At 35.7% G+C, this 27,737-nt stretch overlaps 3 protein-coding genes across 6 annotated transcripts in view; 2 read left to right on the top strand and 1 right to left on the bottom strand.

The window, feature by feature from the left end:
- Positions 1-6,448, bottom strand: part of ints12 (integrator complex subunit 12) — a 7,145-nt gene extending 697 nt beyond the window's left edge. The window contains exons 1-6 of the mRNA XM_067441627.1: positions 6,016-6,448; positions 5,772-5,933; positions 5,497-5,681; positions 2,978-3,137; positions 2,549-2,701; positions 1-96 (exon numbers count right to left, since the gene is read on the bottom strand). The exon at positions 1-96 is cut by the window's left edge and continues 697 nt beyond it. Of these exons, the coding sequence (XP_067297728.1) occupies positions 1-96; positions 2,549-2,701; positions 2,978-3,137; positions 5,497-5,681; positions 5,772-5,933; positions 6,016-6,171 (912 nt within the window). The 5' untranslated portion in view covers positions 6,172-6,448. The remainder of the gene's footprint in view (positions 97-2,548; positions 2,702-2,977; positions 3,138-5,496; positions 5,682-5,771; positions 5,934-6,015) is intronic.
- Positions 6,449-7,261: 813 nt separating this feature from the next.
- On the top strand, positions 7,262-19,284 carry g3bp2a (G3BP stress granule assembly factor 2a). Its single transcript, XM_067441625.1, has 13 exons — positions 7,262-7,620; positions 8,178-8,297; positions 8,389-8,470; positions 8,549-8,722; positions 10,805-10,895; positions 13,750-13,852; positions 14,031-14,217; positions 14,917-15,018; positions 15,135-15,237; positions 15,357-15,416; positions 15,512-15,637; positions 15,751-15,869; positions 17,461-19,284. The coding sequence occupies exons 2-13, from the start codon at positions 8,203-8,205 to the stop codon at positions 17,740-17,742; spliced, it is 1,524 nt and encodes a 507-aa protein (XP_067297726.1). The 5' UTR covers positions 7,262-7,620; positions 8,178-8,202; the 3' UTR covers positions 17,743-19,284.
- A 1,739-nt stretch (positions 19,285-21,023) lies between these two features.
- uso1 (USO1 vesicle transport factor) overlaps positions 21,024-27,737 on the top strand; it is a 37,055-nt gene continuing 30,341 nt past the window's right edge. For 2 of the 4 annotated variants that reach the window (XM_067441623.1, XM_067441621.1), the window contains exons 1-7: positions 21,024-21,265; positions 21,659-21,745; positions 23,341-23,405; positions 23,508-23,584; positions 23,853-23,864; positions 25,285-25,385; positions 25,497-25,599. In XM_067441623.1, coding sequence (XP_067297724.1) covers positions 21,188-21,265; positions 21,659-21,745; positions 23,341-23,405; positions 23,508-23,584; positions 23,853-23,864; positions 25,285-25,385; positions 25,497-25,599 — 523 coding nt within the window. In that variant the 5' untranslated portion in view covers positions 21,024-21,187. The remainder of the gene's footprint in view (positions 21,266-21,658; positions 21,746-23,340; positions 23,406-23,507; positions 23,585-23,852; positions 23,865-25,284; positions 25,386-25,496; positions 25,600-27,737) is intronic. The other 2 variants (XM_067441624.1, XM_067441622.1) reach the window with 1 other exon arrangement.

Here is a 27,737-nt window from a genome sequence, read left to right as displayed (position 1 = left end):
TCCTACATTTGAGGTCTTGGTAAAGGCAGCCCATCCTGTAAGGCCTTGGGACAAAGATGAGCTACTGCTGGAAGAGTTTCCTGATGCCGCAGACGCCTGGACAGAAAAAAAAAAAAAAAATGTACTTGAGACTTAATAATGGATATTATATATTGCCATACTGATCTCTTTTTGGTCCCATGTTTTTCTCACAGTATATACACCATATTGTCAAAAGTTTTGGGACACTTGCCTTTACATGCACATGAACTTTAATTACATACCATTCTTAATCTGTAGGGTTTAATATGGAGTTGGCCAGCTTCAACTCTTCTGGGAAGGCTTTCCACAAAGTTTAGGAGTATGTGTATGGGAAATTTTGACCATTCTCCTTAAAGTGCATTTGTGAGGTCAGGCACTGATATTGGACGAGAAGGCCTGGCTCGCAGTCTCCACTCTAATATATCCCAAAGGTATCAGGGCTGAGGTCAGGACTCTGTGCAGCTCAGTCAATGTCCTCCACACTAAACTCACTCATCCATATACATTTTTTTTTTACACTAAGTAATACTGTATGGGTCAAAGGAAAAACACCCACAGTTAAAGTTACAGTGGCTTGCCTCCCCTTTGATTGGGCAAATGCCTCAAGACAATGATAGCGTTAATAGGAAGACTAATTAAAAAGTAAGTAAACAACTCTTAGGTTTTTTTGGTAAGCAATTTAAAGGTATATTTTCACATCTCTGACCAGTGTGTACAAGCTTGATGACTGCTGAAAATAAGTTAACTATTAAAAAGCAAAGCTGAGTATTATATATAGTATATATAATAATAATAATAATAATAATAATAGATTTTATTTATAATGCACTTTTCATTCCGAAGAATCTCAAAGTGCAACAAAGGGGGGGGGGGGGGGGGGGGAACAACAAAAAAATGAATAACAAGTAAAAATATAGAATACTACAAACAATCAACCAACACAGAAAACAGAACAGAAACAGAGCTGATGGTGAACAGAAACAGAGCTGATGGTGAACAGAAACAGAGCTGATGGTGAACAGAAACAGAGCTGATGGTGAACAGAAACAGAGCTGATGGTGGACAGAAAACAGCTGATGGTGGAAGTCTCTGTTAGCTCCGCAGCACACTGTGGTCCACTCCATGTTTCAGATTTCTCCCAGCGGCAGTGTCCCGATGACATCGCCGAGGCACGACAGCTGAAGACCAGATGATGGGTCTTCTTCATGATGATTCAAACGATGGGGATCGCTGCAGCACCATGCAGGAGGCAGAACATTCTTCCGGGCACTTCTGTGGACACACCGGGGCCGGCGCAGATGTCGCTCCACGGTCGCAATGCAGGACGGAACAGCGGCGCAGCCGAGAAGCAGAACATCCCAACATCATGCCGGACGCCGACGACGAGAGCCCGGATGACGCTAGCCCGGTGCAAACTTCAGCCACCATGCAGCTTAAGCCCAAGGGAGACCACCAGTGAGCACCCGCGGCGAGAAACATAAAATGTCCTCCAAACCAGAAACCAACCGCAGCAAGAATTCAAACGTAAACATTAGAGAAGCGGTTGAAAACGGCGAAACGACGAACAACGACTTCTCAGTGGCTGCCAGCAATCAGCAACAGTCCCAATTGTAGCTCTGACTGTTAGACTAGTCACAAACATAAGGAAATAAAATAAAATGTAAATCTAATAGTACATTAACATGATTTGTTGTGGGTGGAGAAGCGGCGAACAGACGACGCCAGCGTCCTCTCCCCCACGTTGCCTAGCAATATAAATTTCATTTATATAGAAATGTATATAGTATAAATTTGATCAAGTTAATGTTCTTACAGATTGTTACATTTATTCCAAATTTAAAGGCAGTAATATATATATATATATATATATATATATATATATAAAATGTTACTGCCTTTAAATTTGGAATAAATGTAACAATCTGTAAGAACATTAACTTGATGAAATGTATACTTGGTTTCAGTAAATAGAACATTACATAGTGAAAAAAACTATGTGAAAAATATGAAAAAACTAATTAGAATTGTATTGTATCTTTTTTTATGTAATGTTTATTTAACCAGGAAAATGAAAGTGTAACTGGAACATAATGACGACAGAGTTGCGTGCTACTTGTAAACAAAAAAGCTGGTGAATGGCGGTCTTTGGAATTAGCTTTGGACGCGACTCTGGAAGACTTGGAGATAAGCTTTTCTTTGAGAAAAGAACGGCACTGAAATCATTCTTAAGAAGAGAGATGTATTCAGTGTTTTGCTGACCGGACAAGGCAAAACTATCTACTAGCTTCGCTTCAACTTCGTTGCTCTGGTTGGTTGTAGCGCTGGTTGTAGGGAGTTTGAAAGACAACCGTTTATCCCGCCCCTCGGATTGAGCCCTGTCAATGGTGAGTTTCCAGACCAAACATCTTGATGTGGGTCTGGCTTGTCAGGCTAGTCATTTTGAACTAACCGTTTAACCATTCGATGAACCACAAGAACTTTGAGTTTGTGACCCCTGTTCTATAACTTCTACTGTGAATACACTCACCTTCACCTCTGTTCTCTTAAAAGCCTGAAAAGAACCAGTTGCTTCAGGTTTAGGCTTTAGTTCAGCTTTCTTCACTAGTGGATCTTTCAACATGGGTACAGCTGTTGCCAAAGCAGGAGCTGGTTTCTGTGGAGGTTTCTGTGTCTTTTGGGCCTGAGACAAAAACAAAAAAAAAATCACAATGAGTGTTTCTACTACACTGTAAAGAATAATTTTTCGAAGTTGTAAATACAAATATTATTGGAGCAGGTTTTACAAGAAAATACTACTTCAGTCGTTCTCACGTTAATTCAGTGTTACTTGCTATATCGTTGTGAAAATTTACTAGCAATTTCTGAGTGAAAATATTTTTTACACCAAAGGTTTTCAGTGTATTATATCAAATTTCCTAAGTGATATGCATTTATCTTATTGTCATAAAGTTCTCACCATTCGTTTCATTTGCCTGGTGCATCGAGCACAGTACCAAACTAGCCGTGGGTCATTGACATCCTTGTCAGTAACCTGAGGTTTGTGACACTCCTGATGATACAGATTATGACATTCTTGACACTCCACTAGTTGATTGCCAGAAGTGACAGTCATTTGCCTGAGAGGAAATAAAGCTGGATTAATTTCACACACAGTCATGTGAAAAGAACGTAGCCATTTTAAATTCTATGGTTTCACATATCAGTTTATCATCAGGTCTTAAAAGTAGGTAAATACTCAAATGAAGAACAACGAATGACATTATATCATATCATTACTTATTTAACCAAAATAACTTTTGACAAACTAAGTACACCCTATGATTTAATCACTTGTAGAACCACCTTTAGCTGCAATAACTTGCAGTAAGCATGTATCAGTCGCTCACAACATGGAGGAATTTTTGCCCGCTATTCTTTACGTTACTTGAGGTTTGTGGGCATCTGTTTATGCACAGCTGTCTTAAGGTCCCACCACAGCATTTTAATCAGGTTGAGGTCTGGACTTTGGTTCTGTCGCCTGTAAAACAAGCCAAAATCATGCTCCACCACTGTGCTTGACAGTTGGTATGAGGTGTTTGTGCTGATATGCCGTATTTGGTTTTTGCCAAACATGGCACAATGCATTATGGCCAAACATCTTAACTTTGGTCTCGTCAGTCCAAAGGACATTGTTCCAGAAGTCTTGTTCAGATTAGCCTGGATGCCAGCTGAACTTAGCCCCGCCCACAACATTTTAAGGTCGGGCAGTTCGGTCTGGCCTCGCTCCATAGAGGAGTAATTATTTCTGTTCGGACCAATGAAATCATCAGGGCGGGCTTTAGACGATGACGGACAGATGATCAACAGTAACGTAATCATGCATGTCATCAAAGGGGCTTGGATTATATATTTTTTCGAATCCTGAACGGAGAGCTTGTTTGTATATGCATTCACCTTCACAATTTCTCTCAGAAATGATGATCATGTTGGATAAGTATCATTCTGTGTATCATTAAATTATTATTATTTTTTTACAACACCGGCAAAGATTGTGTATTCCAGCTGGATACCAGTGCACGTGCAGACAGGGTTGCCAAGTTTTTACAACAAAACCCGCCAACTACTAGCCCTAAACAATAGCTTCTCGGGGGTTCTCCGGGGGAAAAAATGGCGTTTTGGGGGTAAAATGTGTGTTATTTTGGCAAGGATGCCTGCTAAAATTCACACTCATGGGTCTATATATCACATAATAGTCGCTTCAACCCGCGGACATAGAAAACAACCCGCTGGGGGGAAAAACGCGGACTTGGCAACACAGTGCAGTTGAGCTCTGTTTACATTTGACAATGCGTCGCTTCATTGCTCTGATTGGTTGTAGTAGGTCTATCCAATTGAGGTCTTTCCTGGTTTGGTTGAAACATGCCCCATAATCACAGCCCAATGGAGCAGTTTTAGACTTATATTCTGACTAGAATTGAGTATGACCACGTCAGGCTATGTTCAGATGCAACTTTGCAAACCTAAGCTGTGCTGATGTGTTCTTTTTAAAGGTTCAGTCTTTTCTAATTGTATGGTCATGAACTTATATTACCATTAAACATGCTATCTGAGGCTCTATAGAGTCTGAGATGTAGCTCTTGGATTTTTTTACAGTTTCTCTGAGCAGTGCATGTTCTGACCTTAAGGGTAAATTTGCTGGGTCATCCACTCCTGGAAAGATTAGCAACTATATTGAATGTTTTTCACTTGTGAATTAATAATCTTCCACACTGTAGAATGATGTACTTCAGATAGTTTGTAAATGGCCTTGTAACCCTTCATAGATTGATGGGATGCCACACGGACACGGGCCGTTCATCCACACGCAAACACAATGTCTGTCAATGAAACCAAACCATTTTGAAAACTCCTGGCAGGGTGAAGATTTTTTAGAAACTCCAGTTGCAGTGTTGTCGTGTGGACAGTGAAATCACTTGTTAAATCAGAAACAGGCAATATCCTTTTTTCCAGGCTTCTGACTGGTCAAAATGGCTTGACGGTTAGGGCTATATTTCTACTTGTTGGTTTGGCATGCTCTTGACAGCGCTTCGTAACGTGTTTTTGCATTTTCATGTGGACGTGTTTTTTTTTAAACAGAGGAAAAACTCTGTTTAAAAAAATACCCATGTACATGAGGACTAGGCCTTAATTCCTATGGAAGCAGAAAGGTTGTACTTAGTGTATCACACTTGGCATCTACATTTTGTTAAATATTCATGACAAAAGTGTAGTATGTTGTTGTTCATCTGAAGGTGTATTTACCTAATTTAAAGACCTGCCAAGGACCAGTTGGTTTTTAATCATGTACTGGACTCCATTTACATAAAACCATAGAATTCAAAAGGGTGTATTCTTTTTCACATGAATGTACGACTTAGAGTGACATTGTGACAACAGTGACATGAGATAAATACCAGGCTTTAGTTTTAGGAGAGTGTGATATGCTGCATCACTCACCGACAAACCACACAAGCAAGACCCATTTCCATGGCAAAGTCATCAGCGTTGGTTTCATCAATGTCTGTAAAATCTGGGATGGGAATGTCCTTGGTTTGAAAAGCAATTGGTGCAGGGTGACTGTCTTGCTTTTCCACACGAGGTTTTTTAGGCGGCTCTGCTCCTTCTCCAGGATCAACCCTAATCTACATGCCATATGATCTTTTATTAGTGGTTTAGGTTGAGCTTATCAAGTTATATTATATTTACAATAACAAATAATAGAGGGAAAAAACCTTTTCCAAAGATCTTTTCTCGCTCTCTTTCTTGGTCTTCTCTGAGCTACTGGATTTACTGCTGCTGCTGCTGGAGATGGATGATGATGATGATGAACTGGAGGAAGATTTGGAGTCTTGTTTGGTCATTTTTGGTAATGACACCTTGCTCACTTCGGTTTCCTAATGAATGCAAAATTTGATACACATTAAAACATCTAACAAAAAAAATCCAAACATAAAAATACCTTTGTGATTTGATCACCTTCAATGATGTCCTATAGATTGAATCACTGCCCCTGGATAAAGACTCTTCCAGCAGAGCCTTTAGTTTCTCTGCTGAGTCTTTGCTCTTGGAGTGAAGGTACCCCAGTCCCTTCAGAAAGATGGGGTCCAGCTCTAGACTTACTGTTCCAGCCATTGCTTAGCAGTTATTGTATGACTTTACATAAGACAACGAATAACACTAGATAACCCGCATTTCTGTCTCGTACAATCTCTAGTAATTTTAAAATGACTAAGTAACCTGAACCGATTGACTCGAGATTAACGTCTTCAAGCTTTGTTGTAAAGCACGTTTTATAAACAGTAGAAAACCACAATAGTATCCTTAGCACGTATAAACTAAGTTAACAGTGAGAATTTTGCTGCTTAAAATGATCTGACTGACTAGTAGTGACTACCTAAAAGAAATAGAACGAGTAGAAAGCAATTGATAAAATAAAGGAAATGAAATGGGAGGGGCTTAGCAGCAAGGCTGTTGGTCAAATGGATCGATCTCCTGTTTTTCTATCTTTTAATAAATATATTCTATTTGTGTTTTTAATGCAAAGCTAATATTTACAAAATTATAATTGACAGCCTTATTGTCCACATAAATGCTAAAGCAACACGTGCACGGTTTTGTCACGTGATAGTTGTTACTTTTCTTACCGCTGGTCAGAATGGATCAATCACGGTCGTTTCTGATTACTAGATTACGATTAGTTTTAAAAAGAGAATTACGTGGACGTAACATTTTTTTTTCATACCCTTATTTACATTTTAATACTTTTGTGTCCAAACAAATTTGTGAGATTTGAATGTGTCTTACTGGAGTATCATGCTTTCTGAGCCATCAAGTGCCCCCTACAGGACGGATATATATGTAAGTTAGTAATATTTGCCTATGATATTTGCCGTCTAGTCTCTTATTTCTCCGATGACGCCTTGTGTTTCTTTTAAATCATTCCGATAAAAAGCGATGTGCTTCAACTATCATATTCTGCCACAACACCCCACACAATACATTACAACTTCCAAATGATGTGTAAATAGCACTGTATATACATATATTAACAAATGAAAATAAAAGCAAAAATGGAAACGTGTCAGCAAGTTTAAAAATCAAACGAGTCGGACAATAATAATTGTAACACAAGGAAATGCTACGTATTGCGTAAAATTATAATATCCTCGATGAAATTGGTCGGTCAAGTTTTATAATGAACTCTTAAAACCCTGTTCTCATATAGCCATCTAAGACTATTTATTGTGCGAATTTAACGGCAAATCGTGTCGATTATGGCACTGTTGACAGGGGTCGGAGGAATGCGTTGTAAAAGCGTCATAATTGTGTTGTCGAGTGTAAGAAGCTGATTGGCTGTTGCCAGTGTGACGGGGGTTCTTGTCCCAGATCGCAGGGGTTAGACAATAAGGATCCAAACAGCAGCATTTCCATTAATAACACAGCATAGATGGAATTTTTCCCTCTGTGATTTAAAACAGCTGGCGCTGACACACATACAACTGTTGTAATTATATGAGACGACTTAATAATTAGTCTTATTCATTTAATCACTTAGACAAATCCAATAAATCCCAGAAAAAGGTAAGTGTCTCAAATATACCATTCCTAAACCATTTCAGTTCATTTCGACCTGCTTCATTTCTCTCTTGTCTAACAGAATTCGATCAGATGTCATAATATATAAAATATATTTATATATTATTTCGTGTAGCTATCACTGCTGATTGTGACGTTATTGACAGAAATCAGAGAGTAAAGTTGAAAGATTTCTTTGTCAATTTTTTACGAATTGCATACGTCCCTCGTGTAAGCATCATTATAATAAATTACATGAGATGCATTTGCTTGGAACGTTAACAAAAATAAGAAAAAGTTTTTAAGGTTTTATTGGTTTCTTTATTGTCATTTTTATTAGTAGTGGTATTTTATTGTCTGTTATTGTATTGTCTCTCTGTGTGTGTATATATATATATATATATATATATATATATATATATATATATATATATATATATATATATATATATATATATATATATATATATATATATAAAATATAGTGTGTGTGTGTGTGGACCCTGAGTCTGTAACAAAAGTTTAATGACGATTATTATTAACCATATTTCCTCCCCCTTCAGATTGTGACTTTTTTTTAGCAAAGAAATGGTGATGGAGAAGCCCAGTCCCCTGCTGGTAGGGCGGGAGTTTGTGAGACAGTATTACACACTTCTCAATAAAGCGCCAGACTTTCTGCACAGGTATGCTCCACAATATCATAACTTCATCACTTCATATTTCATGGCATTTTTATCCGAAAAATAAAAATTCTTCAAAACTTGCATAATTTAGATTTTATGGACGCAACTCATCCTATGTCCATGGTGGACTGGATTCGAATGGAAAGCTTTCAGAGGCAGTCTATGGGCAAGCTGTAAGTCTTAATGTTAGTCATTTGTATAACCTGTGAATTATAAAGATATTCACCAGCATCTGTTTTCCTCATCTATAGGAGATACATAAGAAAGTAATGTCTCTGCAATTCAGTGAGTGCCACACAAAAATCCGGCATGTGGATGCCCATGCCACTCTGAGTGATGGTGTGGTTGTCCAGGTCATGGGAGAACTTTCCAATAATGGACAGCCCATGAGGAAGTTCCTACAGACATTTGTGCTGGCCCCAGAGGTGTGTATATTAATAACATGCTCTATGTAGTCATCGTATAACCAAATGCATTATACAGTAGGCTACCTATGAACGGTATTGACCTCCTTGACATTTTGCACCATGAAACCCCATAGCATATTTTTAGGATTTATTTATTTATTTATTACTGTAAATACATGTCTATTAATGTGTTAAAATGTATTGCTGGAAGCACCAAATACATATTTTTATAGATATTCACTCCTAAGTTAATATTTAGTAGATATGCAATTATAGCATGTGTGTAGATAGATGCAGATTTGCACATCTGGTCACTGGAATTTTTCTTTGCAGAACTGCTCAAGCTCAATCAGGTAGATTGAAGATCATGAGTGGAACAGCCTTTATGCAAATTTACCCATATATTCTCAATTGGTTTGAGATCTGGACCACACCAGGACATTAAAGGTGCAGTAAGCAATTTCTGAGAAACACTGTTGATATTTTAAAATCAGCACCCAAACAAACAAACAAACCCCTAACCAAAATAAATGCACCCTTCCTTTCATTGCCTGCCCCTAAAACAACAAACACTGTATGCAACGCAGGCAGTTGGCGTATCAGACAGCTTGCGCAAGTATGGATAAATTAGCTGTGATTCAACAGCAACAGCTTATCTTGGTTCTGTGAAATATCACAAACCAATATTACTCACATATTAAGCAGAAACAATGCAACCTCTGTGTCCATTTTCAGGCCTTTCTGCTCTGTAATGACCTAGGTCTTGCCTGATCGTACGTTCTCTTACATGATACTTGTTCAATTTGCTTTCCTTTTTTTGCTTTCATAATGTCTCACCCACCCCTCTTTCTATAGTTTTTCTACAAATGTACCGCTTGCTCACTCGCTCTCCTCCCCTATCATGAGCGTATATTTATTGCTGTAGAATGTTTTGGCTTTTGTTTTTTCGCCTCTTTACACAGCCAGAACTGTACGAATGCAGCAACATACACACAGAACAGACATCTAACACATACTCCCAAAATAGTTTGTTTTTGTGTTGATTTAAAAAAAAGTTTCTCAGAAATCGTTATTGCGCCTTTAACATGACGTTGTTACTTTGGCTTTCCAGCTCAGTGGGTTAATTTTCTTCCTTGAATCTTTAATCTTGTCATCTTGAAAAAGTGTGGTAAATATTTTTGCAAAATGTATACACACCACCGCATTTATACGACCTTGAATTTGTGATAAAGTGGCTGGTAAGTTTGTTTTCACAGATAAGTTAAAGACACTGGATTCTATCTATATTTATATAAAGTTGGCATGAAATTAAGTTGTGATAATTTTTTCTTCCCTATTGTGATGTACATTTGAGTGAAACGGCTTCTCGAGTGATACAACATGCAAGGCGAAACTTAATTTTCTCCATTTAGAGTTGATTGGGTCATTGTCATGTGCTATTGTGGTGATCTTATGTGAGTGACAGTTTGTAAGACGGGAGAGGTTATCCTGCCCTCAATGAAATTCACAAGAAGGGGAGGGCATGTGAATTACAAAAAGAAAAGAAAAAGATTATTTAATTTACAGTTTATTATATATACTGCATGTATGCTATATAATACATATCCTGGTCCTACCAGACCGGACATTTCATTTGTACAAAGAGTCTGGCCACTCTCCATTGACAAGTGTTAACTTTCTTAAAGGCAGGTACTCTGTTGAAGTTTAAAACTATTGGATCTGCCCAGAGCCACTTTGGGTCTGCTCTGCCATAACCAAACGTTAATATTTGGTCATGACATATTGCATCTTAGACTGTAGTTTGCTGATTGGAAACACAAAAAAAACAACAACACGAGTCATATACAGCTCTGGAAAAAATTAAGAGACCACTTATCATTGAGAAATCCATTTTAAGTGGTTTCTTAATTTTTTTCAGAGCTGTATATTCTTTACATCAATGTTTATTATTGAGCATTTACTGTTAATTTTACCTCATGATGCTAAGAACAACCTTGACCTTCTGTTTACTAATATGTTCAGAATATTTAACACAAATTATAATTACTTCACCTGTATAGCTAATCTGAAAGTATTTTTTTTTATTTTATTGGTGTCTAGGGTTCTGTGGCAAATAAGTTTTATGTTCACAACGACATCTTCCGGTATGAAGATGAGGTCTTTGGGGACTCTGAGGCTGAGCTTGATGAAGGTTAGTTGAGAATGAAAGATCAGATGTGACATATATCTGAGTAAAACGGCTTCTCGAGTGATACAACATGTAGGGCGAAACTTGATTTTGTCCATTTGGAGTTGATTGGGTCATTGTCATTTGCTTGACAGTTTGTCAGAGGGGAGAGGCTATCCTACCCTCAGTGAAGTTTACAAGAAGGGGAGGGCATTCAGTTGTAACATGTATTCAGTTAATACGTGACAGCATCTATATAAAAAGACTATCGCCCCTCACACCCAAAAGTATCAGAGAAACATGTCTTGACATTGGTATTTGTGCCCAGTTGTTTTTGGCTAAGCTGTTCTAGCTCTTATGCTTTGTCATTTTCTCCACTTTTACAATCTGCTTCAACCCCAATGATTTCCATTTGGAGCTACATTTGCTATTCTTCATCACCCTAAACTTTTTATGCAGTTATTAAAAATTCACCTAAATTACCCAATCACCCAAAAAAATTCACTGGTGATTTAAAGGGTTAGTTCACCCAAACATGAAATCGATCGATTCACTGATTCACAACTGTTTGAATCTTTATTTGAGGACTGAACACAAACAAGGAACAGAAGACAATGCTGAATAAAGTCATAGTTTTTGTTATTTTTGGACCAAACTGTATTTTCGATGCTTCAAGAGATTATAATTAACCAACTGATGTCACATATTGACTACTTTGATTATGTTTTATTACCTTTCTGGACATGGACAGTATATACACTTGCATACGCTCTCGGACTAAATATAAAATATCTTAAACTGTGTCTGAAGAGGGTGTGGAACGACATTAGGGTGAACCATTAATTACATAAATTTCATTTTTGAGTGAACTAACCTTTTAATGTTTTGTGTAGTTTTGAGATGGATGTGATATGTAGTTGCCTAGCAACTAGATATTCCATACAACTAATATTCCAAACATCAGTCCTGCTACCCTGTATGAGGTAGAAACTAGAAACCTGAAATTTTACATCATAAAGCTAATTTGCTACAGATGTAGAGACAGGTTAAGTACTCATAAGTCCAACCTTAAAAATTATTAGATTAATTATACATAGTCAAACCAAAAATTATTCAGACAAGATATTTTTTAGTAGTAGGTGCAAGACAATATAGTTCAACCGTGACACATTATATCCAAAAATTCTTCATACAGTGGACTACCAGTAAAACTGATACAAATTTGGGACCGAAATTATTCAGACACTTTGACCTGACCATATTTTGCTTGTGAGTTTTTATGTTTAATTGCTAATGTGACCTTTTTCACCACAGGCACAGACTGAACAAAATTAAGCATAGCTTGGTTGACCTAAACCATTTTAATTCTAATTTTATTTAAATTTAAAAGCTGATTTGGTTGATTGTAATGTATTATGTAATGTGTAATGTATTATGGTTGAATCTGACATTATCAAGATGAATTTGTTCTGACACCGTCCTTGTCATATTTTATTACCATTTTCTAAACTATAACAAATTTACTGTGATAATGCGAGAAAATGTCGATGGTGTCTGAATACATTCAAGTTTGACTCTACGTTTTAGGTCAAACCTAGCCTGACGTGGTCATACTCAATTCTAGTCAGAATATGAGTCTGGAACTGCTCCATTGGGCTGTGATTATGGGGCATGTTTCAACCAAACCTGAAAAGACCTCATTTGGATAGACCTACAACCAATCAGAGCAACGAAGTGACGCATTGTCGAATGTCAATAGAGCTCAACTGCACTGTGTTGCCACAGGTTGTCCGCGGGTTGAAGCGACTATTATGTAATATATAGACTCATGAGTGCAAATTTTAGCAGGCATCCTTGCCAAAATAACATACATTTTACCCCCCAAACACCATTTTTTTTCCGGAGAACTGTTTGGAGATAATTACTTCTCTATGGATCGAGGCCAGACCGAACCGCCTGACCTAAAAAATGTGTGGGCGGGGCTAAGTTTGGCTGGCATCCAGGCTAGGTCAAACCTTTACAAATCTTTTGATGACCCTTTTGTCCAATAAATCTGAGATCTGTTTTGTCTGTCTAGACATGGTTTTTATCTTTTACAAAACCAACATAATTTAGTTAGATATGCTTTCGTGAAAGTTTATCAGTAAAAAGTGCATAATGTTCCTAAATTCTAAGTGTGTGTGTGTGATGGAAAAAAATGTCCCCACAAAGATGACAATATTCAAAATCATGTGTTAGTCCTCATCGGGTAAACAGTTTAAATCATAATAAATGATGTTTTTTGAAAATAAAATTAAAGTTTTCTGTGATGGGTAGGTTTAGGGTTGGGGGCTAGAATATATTATGTCTATGGAAAGTTCCTATAAAACATGAAAACATGCTTTTTTCAGGGGTTTACTCTTAATTATTTAATAACTACCATTTATTACAGTATAGCCATAGCAATGCACAAATTGTTGCAGCATTTTACACTGCCCTTGTGCACAAAAACGGTTTGAAAAAATTGCACATAAAAAAGCTATTTAACAAGGACATTCCTTATAAAAACTTATCTCGTATTGTTTGTAACTATATACCATTTGGGATAGAACTTTATTTTTGGATGTATGCCAAGGATCTGTAAATGGTCAACGCTGGCTTATTGTAGACGAAAGTCAACCACATAAAACACTTGAGTTCCATTAAGGCATAAAAGACTACTATTGCAGAAGTCACCTATGGGCATTTCATTGGTAAATTCTCTTGCAGCTATATTTTGTGAATTGGTTCCTTTAGAGCTAGAACAATTAAGATGTTTTAGAGGGTATGTTACTTGCTCATTCAGTTCTTTCTTTATTTAATGATTTACCTTTTTTAAACATATATTTCTCTGGGACAGAGTCAGAAGAAGAGACGGATGAGCCAGAAGACAGGCAGCCATCACCCGAACCCCTCCAGGACAGCCCCAGTAATGCAAACTGCTTTGAACCCCATCCTGTAAGGTAACCCACATTTCACTTTATATTTTAAAACGAAAGCCTACTTGGACTTTAACTGTAGAGGATTCTCAGTCCAGTATGGTACTGTTGGGTAAATATCTTGAAAATTGTAAATGGAAGTTCTGTTTGAATTTTAAGAGTTGTCTGATGGTCTTTATCCTTCTCTTTTTCTCACCTTCAGCTGTAACAATGGTGTGGAAGAAGCTCACGAGGAGGCAGTTCTGGAACTAGAGTCTGAAGTTGCCCCAGAACCCAAGATTGAGGAGCCAAAGCTCAAAGCAGAAGAGAAGGTCGTAGAGGAGTTTGAGGAGAAGGCACCATCTCCTGTTCCTATGGAATCACCACCTAACATACAAGAACCACCTAAAGTAAATTTGAATGTTTAGTGCCATTTCCCCTCCATTTATAGGTAATTTAGTAGGGGTGTAACAATATATCGTGTCACAATATATCGCAATACAAAAATAGAACAATGTGTCGTGGATAGTGACGAATTTTATTGTGTATAGTTAACCCAAAGTAAAAATTACTGTGTGAGGAAAATTTTTAGAGTCTGTACTACATTAAACTACTAAATAAGGCAATGGGGAAATATTTCTTGGTCCTGATAATGACACGTGTCTAATGTTACCGGCAAAAAGTGGCCTACATTGTGTTAGATATATCTAGTCAGTGACAGAGCGCAAGCAATAATTCTGTATTTTCGGCTTCAGAATCATAATTTTTTTTATTCTGGTGCCACCATTGCCCTGTGCTTTAGGTTACCAACACCAAGTCTCAACCTATTCAGTTTCTCCCCCAATGTCATCCCAAATTTAGCATTTTAATGCTTTTGTTAACCTTTTTCCATGTCTTGGGAGTATCAAAATAATATTGTATTTTGAGTTCAGTATCGTGACATGTATCGCATCATGACATGAGGGTATCGGTACACCCCTATAATTTAGGTTAAAATTTGTAGGTCAAAGTTATTTACTATGCACCGATTTCAGTATAATTTGTCTAGTTATGTTTTTTTATTATTCCTGATATGTTATACTGGTGCAAAATGATCATATCTCTGGCAGACTTCTTCTTGGGCCTCTGTGACCAGCAAAAATTTGCCTCTCAGTGGGACCGTTCCATCCTCTGGAGGTCAACCACATGTTGTTAAAGCACCAAACTCACAGGTAGCTACTTATGAAAACATTCAAATCTTTCTTTGTCATTTTAATGTAATTCTGTTGACCCAGCATTACTTGAACCATGTTTCATTTAATGCTTTCTTGATTTTTACTGTCATCAGCCCAGAGTTGAGACGAAGCCAGAAGTGTCGTCAGCTACAATCCGCCCACGTGACCAGCGCATCCGTGACAGACCTTCAATAACCTCAAGAGGGCCGAGATCTGGTATGAAACTAGAATGGAATACTTATAAAGCAATGTTTCCATACAACTTTGACATTTTCATTACATGATTGATGTGACCCAGTCACACTAATTACACTTCTTTTTTTATGTATCATCAGATGGCATCTCATCTTCCGAATCTCAAACTGGGAAACCACATTTCAGCTTTGTAAATAAAGGTAAATATGTCTTCCCATTGTGAATATGTTGTTGTGTAACTGGTGTTGGTGGTCCCTGCATAATCACAGCAGGTGAAATCTTGGATGTTTCCTAGGAAGGGGCGAAGAGTCAAGTGAAATGGACAGCAGAAGAGTTGTCAGGTATCCAGACAGTCATCAGCTGTTTGTTGGAAATCTCCCTCATGACATTGATGAGAGTGAACTCAAAGACTTCTTCATGAGTAAGTCGTTTTTGTTTTTTGTTTACATGGTAACCATTGCATTGATCCTTGTTTGCTTATATTTATTAATCAATCATCATTATATTTGACTGTGCTTTGTCCCTCCCAACAAGCATTTGGAAATGTTGTTGAGTTACGAATCAACACCAAAGGCACTGGAGGAAAGATTCCCAACTTTGGATTTGTTGTCTTTGATGATTCTGAGCCGGTGCAAAGAATTTTAGGAGTCAAAGTAAGGAAAGCTATTTTTCTTTTAGTAATTGGTAGTTTAAAGGGATGCACTGATTTTCCAATGCTGGCCGTCACAATAATGCATTCTATACATAATAAGACATCACGATTTTGTATTTTGGCTGATGAACTATAAATCTTAAATATTTATCAAATACTAAAAAAAAAATGTTTTAACTGATACTATTGAATATAATTATAATGCACAGTTTACGATTTTTTTTTTAATGACTTTTAAGTGGATTTTAAGTGAGTAAATTGGGTAAATGAGCTTGTAAACTTGTATATGTAGTACAGTATGTCTGGTCTGTCCTCTGCAATTAATGAAGGATATTATCAAAATGGTTAAATCTTATCTTATTTCTATAATCTAATTTAATTTAGGTTACGATTATTTGTATAGTGCTTTTCACAATACATATCTTTTTAAGCAGCTTTATAGAAAATGTATGTGTCTACACTACAGCACAATTTAGATTGATCTGTAATCAGAGGTGACTGTGCTAATTGCGATTACTATCGCAGATACCATGATTATGTAATCGTTCAAAGCCGCGATTACAAAAACAAATCCACTTATATTATTCTGCATGCATAAGAGGAGTTTGGAGCATGATACATTTTGAGAGAGGTGAATTTCGACTTCTTCAGAGTAAGGGTCTAGTGTGTACGTCTTACCGCTGTTTCCTGATGGTTTGTGGAACAGTTACTCCAATTACTCTGTCATTTCATAGAAAAGTATAACTTCCAATAAATCTTAGAAATTGCGCATGACACAATTCTCAACTTAAGCAATGCCCCAACTGGGTGCTGTAATAAAAAATACAAAAAAAAATTTTATGTACTGGTGTTTGCACCATTATTTACCGACCCAAAAATGCACGACTTAAACCAGACGCTAACTGGTAGATTGTGTTGGTCATTATGGAAATTATCCGGCTGCGCCTGTGTTCTTTAATTTGCATGTCATCTGTAGATTGTAGAACTTTCCACTAACATCTGCGTTTTTTTAAAAATTGAGATCTCGTGCTAATCTGCCCTGTTTAATAAATCTGGTCCTAAAACTTAAAAATATATAGACATATTTAAAACAAAACTATATATATATATATATATAAATAAAAAAATATATAATATAAAAGTTCATACATAACCAATAATACATATACTACTAAAATAACTGAATTTGTCAATTTATGCTTTTAACTTTATGCTTTTTCTATGCATCTATTTGGCATGGTAAAATAAAACTGTTGCCAGTTTAATGCCTTAATCAAGTTTAGTGTTTTCTTATTTCCAGTATAACCACACATTTTCATGGTTTGATCAAACTTTTAGGGTCATTAAAAACAAACATTGTGAAAAAATTATTTCTGGGCATCACTTTTGGCAACTACTGTGTATATGGTATATCCATGATCAGTCGATATGATACATGGAAAATAAGAACACAGCTAATTTTGGCATTACAGAGTGGTTCTGATATATCATGCATCCCTACGTCCCTACTTTGTAATAAATGTCTTCAGGTATAAAGATGTGGTATTGAGAGAATGTTTCATAACTGTCTCCACATGTCATTTTCTGGTTAGCCGATCATGTTCCGTGGAGAGGTACGCCTGAATGTTGAGGAGAAAAAGACGAGGGCAATGCGCGAGAGGGAAACTCGCAGTGGAGGTGGAGAAGATCGCCGGGACGCGAGACGTAGTGATCGTGGTCCAGGAGGGCCGCGTGGCATCGCCGGAAGCAGCATGATGCGAGACCGTGATGGCAGAGGCCCGCCTTCACGCATCTCCGCCGTACCTAAACCAGGCGTTTCCTCTGGGAGGGGCACGGCTTCAAGCGAGGGCCGTTTTATTGCTCAGAGGCGTTGAGAGGCGCTCCCCTTGTAGTCCGGAAGTAGTACAATGTTCATTTATTATGATATTGAGAAGTCTATGTAAAAACATATACATACTTCAGTTTTGCTATTATTTCCTTACTCCTTATGTTTTACACTTGCATTTTTGCCTTCGGAATGTCAACTGTTTTATGTAAACAGATCAACAACTTGAACAACCTAATGACTCAAATCTCACGATTCACTTTAAATTGGAATTGTGCTGCAAGTCCTCTGGTTTGTCATTTATCAAATGGTAACAATTACAAACTTACTGGGGAAACAAGTCAGGTTTATTCAGTGCTGTTAGAATTTCTTTGACATTTCGTACTAGATTACCTTCCAGTTGCTATTGGTGTAAAATATGCAGATTGAAAGATGGCCTTTTCAATGTTTTTTTATTATTATTTTTTATTTTAAAACATATTATTTAGGAAATTACACTAATCCGCTTATTAATAATATAAAGGCTACATGTAGGCGCAATTGTGAATTAACAGTATTTCATCTAACTGTATTGAACTGTCAAGAAAGAAGAAAAAGAAATGCTTTAAATCTGTGATCTGAAAGAGTGAGAGTGGAGACAAGGCTGTGTCCTCTCCTATTCTGTTTGTGTGTTTACGTATGTTTTTTTTTGACAGCATTTTATGTTCCGGTTCTGCCTGAATAAGTGAATGGAGCAGCAATAGAAGCAATTGTAAAGTGTAAAGGTACCAGGATTTTTGTGTAAAGGTGTTTTGGATTTATGCTGAATGTTTTTCTTAAGGCAGAGTCACTTTATGAAATTTCATTTCTCCCATCCCCATCCCCCAATTATCATAACTTTAATATCATTGTGACATGAGTTTCAGTTTGCATCATAGCCAATGTTCTTTTTTTAATTAAAACATGACTTGCATATTTATACAGGGTACAGATAAACATTGCTGTTGTATTTCTGACTTTCCCAAAAATGACTTTACATTCATTTTTATTGAAATTATAATTATGAATGGCATTTTAAATCTCACATATAATTTGTCAAAATGCTCATTGTAAATATTTTTTTCCAGACTTGAGTTGTGACTTTTGTACATTTTGTTTAAAAATGTCCAATTAGCTGTTTATGCCTTCTGAATGTTTTTATTTTTTTAACATCTGCCCATTTTCTCCTTGCTCATAATGAGGAACCTGTGAATGTCGTTCTTCATGAATTGGGGGAACCATAAGTACAGTAGGCACTGTTTTCATTTTGCAGTGTTACACAGTCTAAAATTTGCACTGATTTTGTAAGTACAGTTTAATGTAGCGCTATTTTTGATGTTTAACGTCTTCCGTGTCAGGTAGATTGCACTATTTGCAGTATTTCTAGGACAATCCTCATCAGGGACATTGCATTTCTTTTTTTCTTTTCTTTTTTTTCTGTTCATTTATTGTGGACGACTTGTTCTCTATAAAAAGACATTTTGGTTGCAGATGCATTTACTTCTGGGAGATTTTGGAACAAAGTATGCCAATAAGTCCTGCCTAGAGCCTTCTTTCCCCATCCACCTCTACCTAGTTCGTGTTCGGGACCTGGAACGTTTTAATTACTGTGTAAATAAATGCCACAATGGCCTTTCTATTTAGACTTCAAGCACTTCAATCAGCCAAATACTTTGAACGTTTGGATCACAAGAGAGAAAAAGGAGACATTACACCATAGGGCTTGGTCAAATAACTGTGCTTTTCAACCCAAAATATGCATCAGACTTTGATTTGTTTCATTTGTTCATATCATTTAATCAGATTTGTTTAACTCTAATCTTTATGGGAAATATTTTCTTTGGTTTCCTTGCAGTTATTGTGACATTTATAGATGCTCTGTTTATAGACGTAGTTTATTCTGGTGGAACAAGAACATGTTTTGTATTAGCAGGTGGTTACCAAATAATTTTCTTTGGACTGCATATTTGTATGAGTAAACTATGTTGCAACTGGGTGTTTATTACTGTTTTTTGTCTTTTTTTTTCCATTTTAGTTAAATTTCAATGTGTTAGACTTGACATACAATAAACAGAAATCTGTGCTGTTCAGTGCAAGCTCTTGCAGCACTTGTTTATTTAGACTCATAAAACTTTGTGTGCGTGTGTGTGTGTGCAAATACTTATAAATCACAGAATGAGTTCTTTTAAAAACGTAAAAATGCAGAAAGTTTCCTGTGATGGGTAGGTTTAGGAGTAGTGGGATAGAATATATATTTGTACAGTATAAAAACCATTACGTCTATGGTGAGTTCCCAGATGGATAGTGTACCAGATGGGTGTGTGTGTGTGTGTATATATATAAGTTTTAAAAAATTGCAGATTTGCCGAATTTAGAAACAATGTTACAATACATAAAATTACACAAGCCATTTTTAGAGTTCTTTTAGTAGTTTAAATATATATAATTTTCTTGAAAAAAAAAAAAATTAGTTTGAATAAAATATATTTTAGGAATGTAAAATTATTATTGTAATATAAAATGGCTATATTTCCAAAGGTTCACCAAAGACATATTTTGACCAATTGTCAATAAAACTCCTGTCACAGAAGTTTGTTACATTTTTATTTTCATTTATTTTTATACAAAATTAGATTGTGTTCAAAATTAGATGATAATTATGACTAAGGAGCAATTTGGTGAAATACTGTCTTTAAACTTTGCAAGTTTATAAAATATTGGGTAAAATATTTATTAAGAAACATTAACTACTTTAAGCAGAAATTTTGAGAATTCAGAAATCTTTCCATTCTGTCACTAAATGGATTATTCCAAAAATGTTTACAGTCAGGTAAAGAGATCAGAGTTCTTTCAAAAGTTATTTTTTTATTATTTGAAAGGCTTCTACACATTAAAAAATTTATTTAAATAAAATAAAAATCTTTTAGACATGAAGGAAACACACACACACACACACACACAATAACAAAAATATATCTCAAAAGATTGAGTTTAAAAATACATAAAAATAAATATTCTAGGCCAATATATGCAGTGTTACTGATTTAAATAAAAGTAAAGAGAATAAACAGATAAATCAATAATTTTAAGTAAAGAAGACAGATATGTTATTTAAATTTAAAGCTTTAACTCTAGCGGGGTGGGGGTATCTACATTTTTTAATAAGCCATAAAGACCTTCAAACAAGGTTCAGAATTATTTATTTTAATTTTATGAATATAATATTGTTTATCTGTAACTGTCTCTTTAAGAGACCGTCATTGACGCTGTGATCAGCCACGTATCGCCACGTCTCTACGCATGCGCGTCTGAGTCAGTTCCGGGCTGGGTGCTGGAGTGTTGAGAGATCAACATCAGGCAGCTGCTGATTTTAATGTCATTTACTCTGCCTGTCGTGGGGAATCTCTTTAGTTTAACTGACGTTTAATCTGTTTGGAGATCAACGTCTAAAATATTACTAAAGTGGACACAGAAAGATGGATAGATTTGGGATACTCTTTAGGGGAGTAATGGGGGGACAACCAACAGGCCCACAGCCTACTGGAGCAGAAACAGTGAGTTTATTACTGCATAATCAAATAAATATATTTATATAAAAAATTAAAATGGATACTATTTATAAGCAACTGAAAGCAACTGCTTAAGAACTAACGTTAATTCGCCAACAATAGATTAGATTATTCTTACAGACCAATAACGTTAGTTGACATACTGTAACTTACACATCGACATATGAAAATGAATAGATGTATGTGATTCAGTGTTTTAAAACAGTTCTAAATGAAACATTCAAAACAGAACTCTGATGTTAAATGCCATATGCTCAATTACACTGTGTATCGTTTGGTTTGTTGTATATTGTTATTTTCACCATAGTGATGTTTCCAACTTATCTTCACTCTGACAAGGCATCTTCCAACCATTCTTATGTCTGTCTGTTTCTTCAGATTCAGAAGTTGTGTGACCGTGTTGCTTCATCTACCCTGTTGGAGGATCGAAGAGATGCTGTCCGTGCCCTCAAATCTCTGTCCAAGGTGACCAGCAATTCATGCTTGTCATGTTGATGTTTGTTATTGAGGTGTTGTTATTATATACTGCTGTTTAGAGGTCAGAAAGGAAATAAATGAATTATTTTATTCAGCAAGGATGCATACATTGATAAATAGTGACAATAAAAGATTTATATGTCAAATAAATTCTGACCCTAGACCACAAAAAAAGTCATAAGTCGCACGGGTATATTTGTGGCAATAGCCAACAATACATTTATGGGTCAAAATTATACCTTTTTCTTTTATGCCAAAATCATTAGACTATTAAGTAAAGATCATGTTCCATGAAGATATTTTGTAAATGTCTTACTGTAATTATATCTAAAAAAAATATTATTAGTGCTATTAGTAGCAATATGCATTGCTATGGACTTCAATTAAATAATTTTAAAGGCGATTTTCTCAATATTTCGATTTTTTTGCACCCTCAGGTTCCAGATTTTCAAAAAGTTGTATCTTGGCCAAATATTGTCCAATCCTAACAAACCATACATCAAGGTTTATCATCATTTCATACATGACAAGGTCATACATAATTTATTCCTAAAAGAACCCTGATTAACAAAAGTATCACGTTTAATAATAAGAAATGCTACTTGAGCATCAAATGAGCATATTAAAATGATTTCTGAAGGATCACGTGAAACTAAAAAACTGTGAGTGACTGAGTGATGGCTGCTAAGAATTCAGCTCTGCATCTCAGGAAAAAAATATTATTAATTATTAATTATTTTAAATTATAATAGTATTTCACAATATTCCTGTATTTTTTTTTATGACAAAATGCAACCTTGGTGAGCATATGAGACTTCTTTGCAAACATTCTTACAGACTCCAAAATTGCCTTTTAATGACAGTATTTGCTCAATATTATTGAAGCTTTTTATTGAGAAATAAGGTACAGAGGTCATGCATATATAGTGGTCATAAGCCACAGCATAAACCCCTTTGTTTACCCCGATGCTCAAAAATCTCTTTATTCATGCCTATATTCAGTATAGGTATTTTTGAGTATCTTATTGCTTTTAGTATATTTGTACATTGAGTTTAAGAAAATGCATTAAGTGGCATCATTCTGCTAGATAAATTCCCTACAGAATGTTGCTATGCAACTAAAATAACAATCCACTTAAGGAGTTGCACAGTGATATGGTTAACACTAAACGTAAACGGGTGTTATTTTGTGGAATATTGCACATTTTATTATAAGGCTGAGCTCAATGCATATGTGGTATACAGTATATAGAATATAAAAGCAGAAGGAATACAGTACATGCTGTGTTCGTTTCACTGTTAAATTCATGCTATAATGGTGATGCAAGAAGTTATTTTAAGTGATAATTATTCCTCCTACCCCGATAATAAGCCATCATTAACTGATTTGAGATAACAAATTGATGGGAGTGTTCAGAAACCGCCATTATGCAGTTTCGTTTGGTGCCGCTAATAATACAGAAATGTCACTTCTGTCCAAGAAGTTAAATTTAAGGGTAATTTCATATATTTTATGTTGTTTCGACAGAAGTATATACATGTGTATATACATATACATTACGCAAGTAGATTTTTTATTACAGAAATACCGCATGGAGGTTGGAACAATGGCGATTGACCATTTGGTTCGTATACTGCAGACTGACCGGTATGTTTGTAATATTGGTTATATAAAAAGTATTGCATTCATTTTAAAGATCGATCTTGTTGTGTTTTGTTAAAAATGCTTTGGTTTTTCTTTCTTTAACAGTTCAGACACTGAAATCCTAGGTTACGCTTTGGACACTTTGTACAATATTGTTTGCAATGATGAAGAGGAAGAACCAGGTATGTTTATTTTCTTAATTTAGTCTGTTTGAGATATTATCATGTTGGGATATTATTTGAATTGTTTCAATGTCCATAATTGGGCCTTGGGCTAATTCATATATTTTTCTTTTATTCCAAATGAATAGTTATCTTTAATTAGTTCTTGAGGTCTGTATACCTTGTTTCAGTCTGTTCCTAGTCTTCCTCTTGCAGTTTATGTTTGATGAGCTGGGAAATATTGTATATCTGATGATCCTCCTCTTTCTTTCCATGTTTAATCCACCAGATGAATCTGAAGGTAAAGCACTTTTTATGTGCATGAAGCTGTCTAACCACCAGCCCATAAATGCTTTAAAATCCCAGTAGAATAAATCCACTGCGTTTGACACTCAGAAAATTTTACAGTAATTTGAACATAATCTTCATAATTCCATAAAGTAGCAAATTTTAGATGCCTTATTTCAAGCATAATGACTAACAGTTGATCTATCTATCTATCTATCTATCTATCTATCTATCTATCTATCTATCTATCTATCTATCTATCTATCTATCTATCTATCTATCTATCTATCTATCTATCTATCTATCTATCTATCTATCTATCTATCTATCTATCTATCTATCTATCTATCTATCTATCTATCTATCTATCTATCTATCGTTAACATCTGTTAAATTAGTTACTTCAGATCTAATAACAGGCTGTTGATCATTATGTTTGTGTGGTAGGTCAATCAAAATTTGAGCTACTGCATAATTTGCATATTGCTACTGCTTATTTTAGTTGTTATTCGTGGACTTCCAAGTTAATGCTAATCTTAATTTTCATGTGAGACAATTAACATTGTCAAAACAGTTTAAGAATTTAACATTTATTAAAAATGATTTAAATAATAATTGGATTTAGTATATATATATATATATATATATATATATATATATATATATATATATATATATATATATATATATAATATAATATTTTTTTTATTGTTGTTTGTTTCTTTTTTAGTTAATAGTTTTTTTTAGGTTATGTTTAAATTATTTACTTTTAATTAAAACCCTATGAAATAAAATTTAAATTTGAAACGAAAGAAAACTGCACTCGTCAAACTATTTTTGGGGGGTGTTAATGCACACCAGTAATGTTTTTAAATAAAAAGAGCTGTGTAATTGTCCTAATTGAACTAAGGCCTAATCCTGGCTTAGTTTAAGCCCTGTCTGTGAAACCGGACCCTAATGTAAAAGCAGTTTTGCTCTGTGTGGGAGAGGTTAAGCTGTAACTGGTGTTTTCTGTTTTTCTTTGATTGTTTTTTTCTTATTTTATCTATCTATTTATTCATTCATTTATTTATTTTATGTTTGTTTATTTTTTGCTTTTGTCACCCTTTCCACTGTCCAGTTTCCTAAACTGTGGGTTGATGTGTTTTTTTCTGTCCCTCTTTGTATTAATACAGTTCTTGTCGGCAGACACATTCCACTTCTCTTCCGTCTGGAGGCTTGATAACATATGTGCTGAAAATAGTTCATTTTCTAGCTCTTTGCAAGTGCAATCAGATTTAGCACAAAGTATCTTCTTCTTTCTAGTATATTAGTTTCGATATCTTTCTATCCATCTCCCCATTTTCTTTTTGTCCCTGCATTATCTGTGTTAAAATAATCAAATAAAAGTCAGGACAACAAAGATTAGATCTGCATCTCATTTTCTCTTTCAGAGGAGAACCAGCAAAAGCAAGAGGATGATATGGGAGCTCAGTTCACTGATAAGTTTGTCCAGGAACCAGAAAATATCACTCTGCTCCTCACACTGTTGGAGGTAAGCTTGGACTGCCAACTACACTGTCTGATATATTTTTGTGTTGTCTTGTTGCTTTCCATATTTCCTTCACATATCCCTCATGTTGTTTGACTGTTTTCCATGTTGTAGGAGTTTGACTTCCATGTCCGCTGGCCAGGTGTTAAGCTTTTAACTGCACTTTTGAAAAACCAGTGTGCTCAGGTCCAAGGCATCATCCTTGTCAGCCCAATGGGTGAGTCAAAAAATATTTTTCTTAGAGGTGCCATAGAATGCATTGATATAATATTTTAAATTGTCCTCCGATATCGACATAGAAGGTATGTAGCTTAGGTAAGGGCAAAAATTCTCCCTGTATTGTTTTACATGTCCATTTACAACCCTTGGGGTTGTGCCTAAAATTAAATGGGCTGTTATTACTTTATTTGGAAGGGTCGTGAATAATAATGTTAAGATCTGCTCTGATTGGCTGTTTCACAGCAAGGCTCATTTCAGTAGTTCACAAAAGTGCAGTTATGTAGCAAATATAATCGCAAATAGTCAAGACCAAGCATAGATCTGAACATAGATCTATGCTTGGATCTATTACAGCTTATCGCTGAGAAGGTTTGATGTTGTATTTTGTTGCACAAACCGACTGAATGACACTTTAGCCTGGAAATCCCAAATGGAGATTCCTGAAATGCAGCTTAATGTTTATTGATGATTTCAGATCATCCATGCAAATGATCCGTATTTTTAGTGACATTGCATGTTTATAGTCACAGTTGTCATTTAAGGATGTTTGTGTCACCTCGTCTCATCTTAGTCATTGATAAAAAGGTATTCAACAAATATTTTTTTGTCATATTTTCATTAACGGAATTAACATGTCAGAGCAAACTAACACCTTTGAATTAAATTGGTGCTATATCATTCTTAAACATTGATAATACTGCATACATTATTTTAAAATATACTCAGGTACTTAATTACTTGTGATTTACTTATTAATGAATCGATATCGAAGCTAATAAATAAATATTGAATCGAAATCAAATCGAAGCCTCAGGAATCGAAATCGAACCATCAAAGCATTGCAATTATTTGTTTTTTCAATTCTATATTGATTCTTCAAATCCTATGAATCGATTTGGCCCACCGGCCAGTGGCGCCGCTGTGGGCAACACTCTAGTGAGAGCGCTCAGCGCTGTACAAGACGTGCTTTATAGTGATGGGAAGTTCGGTTCTTTTCCGCGAACCGGTTCTTTCGGACAGTTCGTTTCAATGATCCGGTTAAAAAAACCGGATCACCGGTTCTTTTACGTAATGACGTCATTTCTATCATCCCGGCGGATGAAAATACATTCAAACACATCCATATAAAGTATTTCTAATCAAAACTTAGTATAGTAATAATTATAATTGACATCATCATCATCTTGGAAACATTTTTTCATTTATGTTTTGCAACAGCACTAAATACAGTTTAGTACAGAACTGAATCGATTGTTACAACATCTACTTCAAGATATTAGTTTTATTTCTAGTTTGAGAGACTGTCACTGTCGTGCAAACACTGATGTTTTACACGGATTAAATAAACGTACATTGACAGAATAGGCCTACTTACACAAATCCTCAGTGTTCACCCGTGCTCATGTATTATCAGCATCAGCTGTCCCAGTCCGAGAGAAACAGTTCGGTTACGACGCTATCACGCATGCTCAGTATCTCAGCTCACCGGTTCTCAGAATCGAACATGTCCGAAAGATCGAACGTGTCCGATAGAAACGGTTCTCGATTCTGTACCGGTGATCCGTTGCAACCGGTCGATCTGACTCGAGAACCGCTGTATCAGTGTGTGTGTGTGTGTGCTGAGCACAGGGTGCTGAGCTGCGAACTGCTGCAAGCTGAATAGTCTATATCAAACTTACTGTTTTGATTACATCTATTTTAAAATCTTTATCGACTTAGAAATTAAATAAGATAAAAGCTGTTCCTGAAAATATCATGCATTATTGATAAAACAAATAAATGTTTAATTTGACCGTTTTACAATCTATTGTTTCCAAAACTTTAAAATAATACAGTGACAGCTTTGTTATAATGTTTCCAAACGTGATTAGTTTTATACACTTAACCTTTATTTCGTTCCTCTGAACAAATAACAAGCATGCGCAGCTCATCGGCTCATCGGTTCTCAGTATCGAACGTGTCCGATAGAAACGGTTTTGATTCTGTACTGCTGATCCGAGGATCCGACAACCGGTACGTTCGGTTACACGCGCATGCTCAGTATCAGCTGCTCGTGAGTTCATCAGATCTCTCAGCAAAACATGTCTCACTTCAGCTAACGATTGGAGTTACAACATCTACTTCAAGATATTCGTT

This window comes from Pseudorasbora parva, chromosome 4 (assembly GCF_024679245.1).
Source record: "Pseudorasbora parva isolate DD20220531a chromosome 4, ASM2467924v1, whole genome shotgun sequence".
Lineage (NCBI taxonomy): Eukaryota > Metazoa > Chordata > Actinopteri > Cypriniformes > Gobionidae > Pseudorasbora > Pseudorasbora parva.
This window is presented reverse-complemented; position numbering and strand designations above follow the sequence as displayed.